Source organism: Cupressus sempervirens, chromosome 7 (genome assembly GCF_028749045.1).
Source record: "Cupressus sempervirens isolate cs-2001-9-10 chromosome 7, ASM2874904v1, whole genome shotgun sequence".
Taxonomy (NCBI): domain Eukaryota; kingdom Viridiplantae; phylum Streptophyta; class Pinopsida; order Cupressales; family Cupressaceae; genus Cupressus; species Cupressus sempervirens.
In genome coordinates, this window is record NC_143124.1 from 604541627 (window position 1) to 604555604 (window position 13978).

At 36.7% G+C, this 13978-nt stretch overlaps 1 protein-coding gene across 4 annotated transcripts in view; it reads left to right on the forward strand.

The window, feature by feature from the left end:
- Positions 1-902: 902 nt before the first annotated feature.
- LOC149548175 (structural polyprotein) overlaps positions 903-13978 on the forward strand; it is a 98887-nt gene continuing 85811 nt past the window's right edge. For all 4 annotated transcript variants that reach the window (XR_016353998.1, XM_089792216.1, XM_089792217.1 and 1 more), the window contains exons 1-2: positions 903-1147; positions 1230-1329. Coding sequence is in view for 3 of the 4 variants with exons in the window: in XM_089792216.1 (XP_089648342.1) it covers positions 1059-1147; positions 1230-1329 (189 nt within the window). In the remaining variant the exon portion in view is untranslated. The remainder of the gene's footprint in view (positions 1148-1229; positions 1330-13978) is intronic.

A 13978-nucleotide genomic window follows, 5' to 3' on the forward strand; every position in this document is an offset into this window, starting at 1 on the left:
TAATAATATGGGGGTGCCGCAATACAAGCTGATAGAAACTGCTGGCACAGTCAACAATAGTGTCCAATCTATATGGCAACCTTGGGACAATATGGTCATAGCTATTATGAACTGAAAAATGACTGAAACCCTGCCAAACTGTTCACAAATCACTAATTTCAAGCATGGAATGAAGCATACATGTGGTGCGGCAACATATAAACTGAGACGCCAATCACAATTGATTTAATGATGTTAACTAAATTTGGTAAATTTTCTGGCATTTACAATCTATCAAATCCTCCACAAAGTTACAAACTAAAATCTTCAAACAAAACGCTGCAGCTGGATTGTAGCAAATAGAAACTAAAAATGATTTCAAATCTTCAACATAAAATGAATACTTGTGAACAATCGTCGATGCGTGAGACCAAATCCACCAATGCCGCAAGACCAAACCCTCTGTAGAAGCTTCTTGCCCTAAAACCCTACACAACCATTCGAACACAGATATTCAACATGGAATAATAAAAACAAAAACCAAAATGTAGGAAAAAAACACTGCTCGACACCTGAAGCATCGACGAAAGAATGAAGACAAAAAATGGAACACTGCTCATGGAGCATCGACAACATCGACAACACCAACAACAAGAAGTTGGAAAAATGCGACAAGCGACAAATGCATGAAATGAAAAGTTGAAGACACGGACCCGAAATTTTATATTTTGTAACATAGTAATATATGGAATAGGAATAAGTAATCCTATTCCATCTATTTTGGTGGATTTGTATAAGCCCATTTTTTGGATAAAATTATAATACTAATTCCAATCGTATTCCTATTCTCATTTTAATGTTTTGCACCCAAACAAAGAATCGGGATTCACAAATCCCTATTCCAACGGTATTCCCGTTGCCAAACGGGCCCTAAGAGAAGAAGAAAAGAGAAGAGTGCCAACCGAACCGTGCCTGCTGACCTATAACCGTATAGAACTTTGCTTTCAGCATTGATTGATTGGGCTTAAAAAGTAAATTACGCACGAATGAGAGATGTCTGAATAGCCACGAAGTAGAGAATGGCAGCCTCTGCGAGTAGGTCAGCGATAACAATCCTTCTGGTCCTGCTCTTGTTGCTGAAAACATGCTCCGCAACGCAAGGTTTCAGGTCACTCTTTCTTCCCTGTTTTAATATTTAGCGATGAAGTAGACAGGACTAGACATTACATGTACGTAACTTTGCCTTGCAGACCACAAAAGCGAGAGCTCCGGGAGAGGATTTTGCCTAGCAACAAAAGTTTTGAATGTTCGCCCTCGACGGGCTGTTCCCCATGCTCTTATTCGGAGAAGGCAAGATAAGCTATCCATTATTATATTCTTTTACCTGTTTCTTCACCCGAATTTTAAAACTGTTTACAATGAAAATAATCCATCCTAAGGTTTTATAGTCCTAAATTTACAGAGTTTTAAATGTTATCTTGTCCAAATTGAAATATTAGGATCAGAGTTTCTCTCATGGAAATTTGAAGGATTTATCAGCCTTATAACTAAATTTTAACAAGAAACAGTTGGAGAATGTTAAATAGCACTGGGACGTGTAAACTTTCTCAAGATTTTGTATGGATGTATTTTTTTGGGTGGCAGGATCTTGGTGGAACATTATAGATGATTTAGTAGACACAAGGTTTAGGCCAAGCAGCGCTCGTTCATTTTTGGGATTTAGAGGGGACAACTCATTTTATTGGGGTTAGATTGACAGTTCCATTAGTACATAAAAATAGAAAAGGTTGGTTTAGAAAAACACAGATTAGTTCCTGAAAAAATATTAAAGGCGGGAGATTATTGTTGCAAATTCAACACAATGTGTTTGCTTTTTGACAGTTAAAATAATTTTAATTTGTTTCAATTATTTAATAGCTTCTTATTTTGCCTTCCCAAAAATTCAAGTTTTTTTTTTTTTTGATCTTAAAAATAATTACGCCACGATCCCTCATCACCACCACCAGAAAGTCAGACAAACAGAGGCTGAGAACTCGTTTTAAATTCACATGCCACATGCCACATGCTCCTTTACATTCCCGTGATGCTCCCTTATTATTCTATTTTCATTAGGGGTATGGTCACTTATTGGAAGAATATGAGATAGAAGCAGCTATGCCCTTCTAGACATATAAGATGCAACTTATTCTTTCAGAGCTTACAAGTTGTAGCGTTCTGCAAATGGAATATTTTTTTAAGCAGATAATGTTTACGACTTCACATGCTTTTTTTATTGGTCACGAACAAGGCACTTGATAGTCACAAATAAACACTCCATATGATACCATCTTGGGTGTGTGAGTAAGCCACTCAATGGAGTCCCATTGTAAATCGACCAAAGTGATGGTGAACTGCAACTATGCGTATAAATCTTCATCATGTGCATCACATATAGTCTGAGAGAAGTACAATTACATTACTGACTTACACTATTCAGGTGAGAAAAGAAATATAGATGCAAATTATAACATTTTTCTTACCAGTATCCTTTACATGGACTAAAGAAATGAACACACGCAATGGGGCTTGTAGACTCAACAGTCACATTACTCTGCAATAAGAATGATACAAAAGAACATTCAGCAGTTCTAGATTATTGTTCCTCAACAATAGTCTGATTGTTTCTATTTCTGAATACATATCTGACAGGGAAACTTTCTTCCAATTACTCTCAACTATACAGGAAGTGAGAAAGGATAGATTTATAAAGCATACGACAGTTGCAAACTTGATGCAACACTCAAAATCGATGGCCAAAGTCACCATTCATCTATATGACATTTGTCATCATCTGAGGAACACTTCTAGTGTACACCTGTGCCACGGGTGATGGTCAATCAACAGAAGAAGCCCCTGTTATTATTTTAACTGCTTTAGATCACCAAATGCTTCATTAAATCTTATCCCCCAATATGCTGAGGATGCTGTCAATTCAGCAATAATAAATATAGTAAAAACCAAAGTTGCTGATGCTGATGCAGATGCGAGAATTGGGTGCACAGATGTGCAATTCACACACACACACACACATGTATATGTATATATGTATGTGCAAAGAAATACAAGAAATATACAAAAATAAACTATTCCATTGTTGAAGATTGTAGCTACAATAGAGATATTTATCTCTTTTTTTATGAAATAGAAATATGACCGTTATGGTCATCTTTAGCTGAAACTTTTGTAATAATATTTAGAAAAAAAGTGTCATGTGAAGAGGCATATGTATGGAAATATGAAATGTTGTATATTTGGAAACTGAAGAGACCTTGTGTTGTGTAACGAAGAGTCTTTCTATTCTTTATATATATTGTATCAAGCAAAAGACATTGTACACTTGAACATTTTTATTATCAAGAAAAGAGATTTTTTGTGCTGGTATGGCTGGGTTTTCCCCTTCAAGTGGAAGGTTTTCTCAGGATAATCTTGTGTCTTTTGTGCATTTTATTTACTTTTCTTATTGCTGTCTATCTTTATTTCTGGACAAAACTTAACATCCATATTATGATGCTTCACCATTGATAGTTCAACATTTACCTTACAAACACAAATGTATAAATTAGAATAACTAATTAGTAAATTACTCAAGTTCAAGATTCCAATGCAATTTGAATTACAAAATCAAAACTTAGTTCATGATGATGTTGATCAATCAAGAGTCAAGACTCAAGATTCACTAATCAGATTCAGTCATTCCGACTCATAAGGATTCTCAAAAAATCCACATTCTCATCATCTCCAGCTGCTTCAAGATTTGCAAGTTCAAGATCATTTGACCCAAAAATGGTTGCACTTGTGCCAGATGCAACACATGCCATGATGCTGCTTGGATGCGCCCAGGAAGCTCATTCCAGGCCCGTGGATGCTTGTGGTGGTGCTGTCCAAAAGCACTTGCACACCAGGATGCATCAGCATCAGCATCCAGTGGTCTGGGGAAAGATTCAGTATCTAAGGTGAAAACTATTCCATTGTTAGGAAATGGGTAAGGAGGTCCGCATGCACTTTCAACTGTTGAAATCTATTCAGCAGCTTAACAAATGCAAAAAGTGAATCTCCTAGAATTTACAGTCCCTGTATTTGATTGAAAGTGCTTTAGGAAGATAGTGGAATCACAAGTCTCAATCTCCTCATGTGTCCAACTCTCCACTAATATTCAGAAGCAAAGAGATCAGACACAAGTAGTCTGTTTCCGTTGTATGCACAACAGGCTCTCTCCATATTTGATCTAAATTGATACATAAAAAGATTTATTGATTAGTCGAAGTAACTATGTAACTTGAAACACTCTAGATGATTCTTTTACGATGATTTTTAACAAGAATGAATTATCCAAGTTTGAGGGCGGACTGCATAGTGGCAGATGGTTCTGAGGTGATCTGAAAACACTATTGTCAAACATGTTTGAACTAGGTTCCAAAGAAATAGAACATAAATAAAGAACAATTTTCTTAGTGTCAAAACCACTAGAAGCAGCAGGGTGGCCGTTTGGTTTGTGTTAGCATTGATTACATATGTGTTTTGACAACTTTCAATTTTGTCTTGATGTATGTGGTAGTTTTGCTCATGTCAGAGAAAATATGAGTAACAAAGCTGCAAGCAATCTCTCTTTCACAGTTCAGTGGACTTGGTGAAAATGTCAGCAAATGAAATAAACTATATAAATACACAAAGTAAACTCTAATAAATTAATAATGTATGAGAAACAGAAAGGTTGAATTTAGAAAATGTGTCTATTTTGATCATAGTAGCATACTTGTAATTAGGTTTGACCTGGCAAACTAAAAGTATGAATGGAATTCAATTACTCAAAAAATGTTTGGGAAAAAGGGGGAAAAATGCGGTTTTTTTAATTCAGGACAAATGAAGGGAAAATAATTTTGCTTTGTCATCCTGTGCATTTCAAAATTCTTTTTTATTTTTTTACCTTTTAAAGCTAGAGTGGAGCATGGGGGTGATAGCCCCCACAGGATTGACTTGTAGCGTGCAATTTTTTCATGATTTTATCAGTTTTAAGTTTTCAATCAATTGTCAATAAATACTTTCAATTGTGTAACAACATGTTCATGCTGCTGAGATCTAAATTGCTGAAGATAAAATGAAAAAATGACAGAACGTAAGGGTATAATACATGCTCTTTTTGTGAGCCTTGTTAAAATATGAACCTGAAATATATATATGAATGCAACAGTTAAACTCAAATAAACAGAAAACTAAAATACAATCTTATCCTAGGAAAAACCCTACTCTTTCAAGGAAACAACCCAGCCAACAAGAATGATGATACCTTAATTCAGATTCATTGCCAATCACTATACTTTGCTACTTATTGATGTCACAGATTGACAGTCAATAATCCTAGAACAAATCTCATCACAAGCTTCAACGATTCTGATAAAAAACTCAATGATCAAATACAAGTAACCACAGAGTAATCTCAGAAAAATTACACCATACAGAATATATATTATCTAATACAAACTGATCATGATGAATAATGATACACAGAAATAATGTGATTCTCTATAGAATTGATCATCACCAGAATACTACGAGTAATACTTCTTGTCCAAGAATGATTCTTTTCAGAATACCCAACGAAACTAGTATCTCGATGAAGGAGATAGGAAGACGAAAGGTCTTCAATGGTTACACTCATTAGGGTTGTCGCATGAAGACACTAAGTGATCCGACAATATTGTGAAGAAGGCAAAGAGCTTCATAACAAAAACAGCCAGGACATATAACTGATCACGTAAGCTTGGCAAAGCCGACGGTGCCTCAATGATGTTGAAACTATTATGGAAGTAATTGGTAAAATACTTGCTTGTTATTAACAGAGACTGAAAGGTCAATTTATAGTATATACAAAAGAATAAAATGATGTTTCCTTAGGAAACGATCGTAAATAATAGAAACATTCTATTATAACAGAGAAAGCTAAAAAAAAAAAGCAAACTAAAGTTAACTAGATATTTACAATAGATAACTATTAATTAATAATAGACAACTATCTATAATTGTAATACCCTCCCTTAATGGTTAATCTATCTAGAACACCAAGCTGTCCTTTGAATTTGACAAACTTATCAGGACCAAGAGGCTTGGTGAGAATGTCTACAGTTTGATCTATGGTAGGAACATATTGCAAATCTATAGTCCCGTCTTCAACCAGCTATTTTGTGTAGTGATAGTGAACATCTACATGCTTGGTTCGTTCATGAAAAACTGGATTTCGTGTGAACTTGATAATGCCTTTATTATCAACAAATAGAGTAGTCGGTCCTACTGGTGACATCTGCATATCCCCAAGCATCCGACGAAGCCAAACAGCTTCACATCTTGCCTTAACAGTCCCTCCGTATTTGGCCTCTGTAGAGGAGAGAGAAACTGCCTGCTATTTCTTATTGGTCCATGTGACTGCATCGGATCCCAAACTGAATAGATATCCAGAAGTTGACTTTTTATCATCAATAGAGCCTGGCCAATCTGAATCTATGAACCCACTGAGTTTAGGATTAGAACTTCAAGAGTATAGAAGTCCATAATCTGAAGTGCCCTTCACATAACTAAGCACACGCTTTGCTGTCATCCAATGATTAGCCTTAGGAGCTGTCATAAAGCGTGAAATATAGCTGCCTGTGAAGCTGATATCAGGCCTAGTGGCAAAGAGGTAGATGAGGCTACCTACTAGTTGCTTGTATGTAGTTTCATCAACGGAAGGAGAATCAAACTTTGTGGGACCTTTCTCCATAGGTGTAGATGTAGGCTTGCAATCCTGCATGCGGAATTTGTCTAACAGGGCCGAGGCATATTTGGACTGGGAGATGAATATACCAGAAGACTATTGCCAAACTTCAACACTTAGGCAATAATGCATGAGCTCAAGGTCAGTCATATCAAAAGACTGGCATAAATTTTGTTTGATTCCTTGAATCAAAGATGTCGAATTGCAAGTGATGATCAGATCATCCACATAAATAACCAGAAGGATGATGTTACTGTCAGTAGTCTTGATGTACAGATTTGAGTCTGAAGAACTCCTCTTGAAGCCTTGATCACTGAGGTACTTATCAATTTTTATGTACCATGCCCGAGGGGCCTGCTTCAAGCCATAGAGGGCTTTTACCAATCTGATAACCTGATGGTCTTTACCAACAACCTTGAAACTAGGAGGCTGCGTCGTGTAGACCTCTTCATGGAGATCACCATTCAGGAAAGCACTCTTGATATCCATTTGATGGACCTTCCAGCCAAACTGTGCTGCTATGGCTAGGACTAATATGATGGTGCTCATCTTTGTAGTAGGAGCAAAGGTCTCCTCATAATCAATGCCCTGACGTTGAGAAAAGCCCTTCGCCACTAAATGAGCTTTGTACTTATCTAAATTACCATCCGATTTGTATTTGATTTTGTAAACTCATTTGCAACCAATGGGTTTCTTCCTTGGTGGAAGATCAAAAAGGACCCAGGTGTTGTTCTTCAACAGGCTCTAGTGTTTAGATGTCATGGCCTGTTCCCACTCTAGAATTCCTTTAGCCTTGGAATATGTTTGAGGTTTAAACATTGTGAATGTTGGCCATGAGAGCAAAGTTAACAGAATCTGTAGTTTTGCTCTTTTTTTGAGTAGTTCTCCCATCAATGAGCTCATTATCACGAAGATCAACAAGTGACAGCCCACCACTTAGGCCGGATAGGAGAATGACCAACATTAGTACCAAGAGATGCTTGATCAGCAGGTTCCTCATCAGAAGAATCTAGATCAAAGTCAAGTGAAGCATCTACAAACCGAGATGATCCTGCAGGAGAAGCCGAAGCTTTCTGTATAGGTATCATTGGTATAACTGGAGCTGTAGGTGCTACTAGAGCCCTCCCATCAGGTGGACCTAATGGAAGCCGAACTCCCAAATCATGAGCCTGCATAGGCTGGTTTGTTGGATCAAGAACAGGAGAAACATGCATGAAAGGTCCTTGCTGCTTATCAAAGACTACATCATGATTGTCAATGAGACGAGATGTCTCAACATTGATTAGGTGATAGGCTTTGTGAAGACTGCTATATCTAGCAAGCATGAGTTTTTGACTCTTGGCATCCAACTTGGTGCGTGACACATTAGGGATCCAAACAAAAGCAAGGGAGCCAAAAACCTTCAGGTGACTAATTCTGGGCTTGCGACTTGACCAAGCCTCTTTTGGAGTTTTACCTTTCATTGCCACTGCGGGTGACCGGTTTGATAGATAAATTGCAGTGTTAACTGCTTTTGCCAAAAATTGCTTCGGAACATGTTTGTGTTCAAGCCATCTCAATGATTGTCCTATTCCGATGTTCAACTACCTTGTTTTGTTGTGGTGTGTGGGGTGTGGTTAACTGTCGTTTGATGCCACGTGTATCGAAGAAGTTGGAGAAAACATTAGAACAAAATTCCACCCGATTGTCTGATCTAAGAGTAATAATAGATTTCCTAGACTCTTTTTCAATTAAAGTGTTAAACTTCTGAAATACAGGAAATGCATTTGATTTCTTTTTAAGGAAATACACCCACATTTTTCTACTGAAATCATCAACAAACAACAGAAAGTACCTAGACCCAAGAATAGAAGGAGTGGCCAGGGCCGTAGATATCGGCATGAACAAGCTGAAGTACCTGAGAATCTTGTCATGAATCGCCATTGGTGGAAAGTGTGCGATGTTGCTTCTTAGCCTGGCATGCATCACAAACTCCAAGCTGTTGAGTCTGAATCTCTGGCAATCGAAGAACAAGCTCATCTCGAGTAAGCTGTGAGAGATAATGCACATTGAAGTGCCCATATTGCTGATGCCAAAGTGTGTTGACAGAAGACCGTCGAGCAGCCATAGCTAAGTCCTGAGAATCATTAGAATTAGTAAGTTTGAAAAGACCATGATCCTCAAGACCCACTGCAACAGTAGACTTAGTGGCTCGATCAGTGATGGTGCACTGATGTGAATTGAAGGTGACTGCCAAGTGTGGAGAATGTTGCAACAACTAATTGACTGAGAGTAGATTTAGTTCCATCCCTGGAACGTAGTACACATCAAGGAATATGAGATTCCTCTTAACAGATTGAATCTAAATGTTGCTTTTTCCGACTACTGTGTACTCTTCTTTGCCACCAAAAATAACAGAGTTTGAATAAGGTTGGTAGTCAATAAACCAGTCTTTGCGGTGAGTGAAATAACGAGAGGCATTTGAATCAATGTACCAGGCAGACGACTTCACATGATCTACAGGTCTTTTAGCCATAAAGGCGTAAAAGGTAGATTCCGCTTGCTCAATGTGCTCTGCACTGTTCGCTTTGGGCTGCGAACCTGATTGCTTAGATTGGGCAGCTAAGCGTTTCCGACATTCAACCTTCATGCGTCCAAACTTGTGGTATTAGTTGCATTGAATGTTCTTCTTTCAAGAACCATTTGATGCTAGAGTAAAAGACTTCTGTTGAGATGGCTGTTGAAACTTGCCTTTATCCTTCTGAAAGGATTTTGCAGCATAGGCTTGCTTTGTGGAGTTGGAACTGGAGTTGCTACCAAATTGTTGTTTCCATCGATCTTGTTGAAGCAGTAGGGTGCAAAGATTAGTGAACTTCAAATCAACATGAGAAGATGTGATATTGAGAGTCTCGATAAAATGCTCATAGGACTTTGGTAATCTCTGAAGAGTGATTACCGCAATATCCTCTTCCTCCATCTTGCGACTGATGGCAAGTAATTGATCATGGATTTCCTGAATCCGTTTCTGGTGTGCTCATCCATAACAATAGAAAACAAAGTGTTTTTTTAGAAAGAAGGCTCTGCTTTTGTTAGAGGTCTCATGAAGATCTTTAAGATGTGTCCATATCTTGGCAGCTGTCTTGCCGGATGGAATCTGAGAAAGCTGATCATTAGCCACGGATAATTTAAGAAGCATCACTACCTCCTGATTATTCAGATCCTATGTATCCTGATCAGAACTAGGAGCAGTCAGATGTTTCGTAACACCCATAACAAGTTGATCGGTGTTCCGATATTCAAAATTTGCAATGATTTGCTGCTTCCCAGTGCTATAAATTCGACCATTGAATTTGGAGTTGTGCTCAAGCAGAATGTTTGTCAGTGTAACAAACAGATTTTCATATCTAAATCAAAGACGATTTAAACTAAAAACTCCTAGTGTTTATAAATAGATAACTAAATCCTTTTCACATGACATTAACTGCTTTTATCAATTAACAAAAAAAACTGTAATCATATTCAATTGAAATAACTAGATCAACGATTAACTATTCACAACTGTTTTCATGTTTAGCTGAAATAAATAGATTAACGATTAACTAGCATAATTGTATCCATGATCAACTGTAATAACTAGATCAACAATTAACTATTCACAACTGTATTCACGATCAACTTAAATTAATAGATTAACGATTAACTAGCATAACTGTATTCATGATCAACTGATTAACAACTAAAGTAAATACTTAACAAAAAAAGAAGGAACGTACAAGTGTCATTGGAGGAACTTTAATTGGTTGTGCAAGCCTCTGCTTTGGTGAGAGGAGAAGCATTGTCATAGGCTTAACCTCCCAACCTCAGACCATACTTATCCCCACACATTCTATTAAAATTAGAAAGACCCTCCCTACTTTGGGATCGGACTTGGGATGTTCTTTAGTCCAGCCACCTGAGCATCTTAGTGTTTTGAATGTTTGTTCAGTTATGAAACGAACATGCTTACATAATTGGGGCTACTGACATCAAGTGATCATTAGATGAAAAACATGCCTATAAACTACCTTGGCCAAGGATTTCCGATGGGTTCAACGACCTGATCACCACTGCTCGACTTGACAACAAGATTCATTATAGGGATGAGCATGAGCTATTAAGTATTCTTCATTTAAGTTATTCATGTCTGAATTCTCTTTAATTTTCTTGCAGATTTATTCCACTTCTTCACCATACTTCGCTACACAGCTGGTGATTCCCAAGTGTATTAAAGAATATGAGCTTTTTGCCCTTTTACACCTCTTCACCCCTTCATGGCTACAATGCCGGTGAATCCCAAGTGTATTAAAAGATTATGAGCATCCCGCCCTTGATTTCTTCCATCAAGATTTGTGACATCTTATTTTTGAGATCAACAATATTCATACAAGTTCTTATTGTATTTAGAAACTCTCTTTGGTATGGAATACTATTCAATTGGTTAAAAGAAATTAAGAAGAAGTTCTCTTTAAATCTTCAGGGTTCATTCAACAAGTTAAAGTAACATGAATATGGACATAAGAGGAAGTTTTGATCCTAGCTGGCTGCTATAGAATTGCTTTTAAAAACTTGGAAGGATAACTCATGACCTGTTAAGTATTTGATATTGTACTGAAGAACTCGAACTCTGTCTGGTCCTCTCTAGTTGCGTTGACGCGTTACTTGCAAAACATATGATCATAGATCTTTCGCCAGATTATTGCACGGCAAGGAGCATAAATTAAACTGCTTGACAAGGTTTAAATGGGCGATATGGAAGATATAATGGGTGTGTGGTGGTAATGAAGTTTGAAAACTTGGCATTTGATTTGGAAGTCTGTTCTCCTTAAGATATTGCAGACGTATCTACTACAGAGGACTTAATCCCCAATGACTGGGTGTACTCGACAAGATTGTTTACTTGTAATGGACGATTAGATTGGTAAAAGAAGGGATTTTCGACTCTTGGAAATGGGTGTAACCGGGTGCTAAAGGTGACAAAGATAATAAGATATGTGGCCGAGTGAGGAATGAAAGATCCCGACCCCTCTCACGGCTTTCAAATAGAGAACCAAGCTGTGACTTCTTGGCTTCCATCGATTTTTAAAAGATTTTGTGTCAATTCGAATTTCCAAGTGTTAAATCGATAATGAAAAGAGAGGGAAAGAAAAATAAAATAAAAAGTTGGAAAGATTACAATTTACAATTGTTATTATAATGTTTACTTATATACGTTCATGTAAGTATATCAATGGGGTGACATCATTAAATTACGTTATTATAATTTATTGGTGCCATTTCATTTTTATATTTATATGTATGTATGTAAATATTTATTATAATAATATGATGAAGATCAATTAAAAAATCTCAAGGTATGTTTTATATTTTAAATTAGATTATTTTATGTTTTCTTAGATTATTTTGTTAATAGCTCATGTAGGTCCCAAAAATGTATCCTATGATCAAGTCGTTGCGTCCTTTCCAAAGAAGTTTAAGGTCATACTTGTGGATCCTGATGACTGAACTATGTGAACATCCCATTCCGATGATCCTGTTTAGCAATGCTTCCCTCCTCTTCATCTTCTCCTGCAATCACCCATAAAAACACTTTCCGCCATAATAATAATTCTATAATAATTCATAAAAACATAATAATCGTTATTTTAAATCAAACAACTGCTAATCATCTAATAATAGTTAATGGTTAACGACCATCTTCGTTAACAATTAATACAACGTATATAAATAACTACCTATTTCACATTATCATGAAAGGATAATCTATTAAATCCAATAGTTATGAACAATTTAAAATTAGGCCAAAATTCCGGGATGTAACAGTCAAAGATGCCATGGCATGTTTTCCAATGAAAAATTGTGAAAATCTATGCACATTCTTTGAGGCTAAAAAAGGAAGACTCAGAAAAAACGGAGAGTGACCCAGAAGAGAGCTCGAAAAACTCGAAAGGAATATGTTGTTTTTTGGATACGTTGGATCAAAAATTGAGACACGCAAATCAAAGCACCTAGAAAAATTTAACGACAACCCTATTGAGCTCTTGAAAAACCCACCAAGAATCTAAAATCAAAATATTTTTTCGAGCTCAAAAAATTAGGGTTTCGAGCAAAAAACCAGGTCGGCAGCCATGGAGGTCAAAAATAGTAGAAAAATGGTATTTGCAAGTCAAAAAAAAGCCTTTTTTTTTTGGTCAGAATTGAGGCGTTTTTGCAGGGACGATACATACGAGGAAGAATGGACACTAAATGAGCAAAATTTTCACCCTTAAAATCGTGATTTGACTGATGCTTGAAAAAACGTGAATGGATGCCATGATTTGTTAAAAAATGGCCTCAGCAATAGCAGACGTGAACTTTCAAACAAAACTTTGGAAACTTGTGATGTCTAAGGACGAAAACCCATGATTTCTGAGATTGAAGTTGCAATTTTGCAGAGGAGATAAAAAATCGCTAGTTGTAGGCGTGTCTAGTTCTGAACTAGAAGAAAAGACGCAATTTTGTAGACACTAGTTTCTTAAAAACCCTAGCCAATGTCAAGTATTTTGAAGCACTTAAAAAACCATGAAAGACTTTAGAAAGAATTTCAAAATTTTAAGAGCAGATAATTTCGAAAGAAATTAAAAATTTCAAAAAATTTAAAGTCCAGGCTTTGATACCATATTACGGAAGTAATTGGTAAAATACTTGCTTGTTATTAACAGAGATTGAAAGGTCAATTTATACAAAAGAATAAAAGGGTGTTTCCTTAGGAAATGATTGTAAAGAATAGGAACATTCTATTCTAATAGAGAAAGCTAAAAAACGAAAGCAAATTAAAGCTAACTAGATATTTACAATAGATAACCATTAACTAATAATTGACGACTATCTATTATTGTAATAGAAACGCCACACATAAGCAAAACAAGACTAACTCGACAGCTGAGTCATAAGTCATGGAAGCCAAAGCACATAAGACAATGAACGAGCTGCCAAAAGGAAAAGATATGTGCATAGACAAAAGCCCAAACAACACAGGAACTGCAGAGATAAAACAACATCAGCTCCGAGGAATGCTGAAGACCAAAACTGAAGGAGGCACAACCAGTAAATTCAAAGAGTGAACTGCATATGAATCTTAGAGAACTATCAGCAATCATCAGGGGTAGAACAATTTCTATCACTGCTACAATAGTCATCACCCCCTCTTAGCAAGAGAGA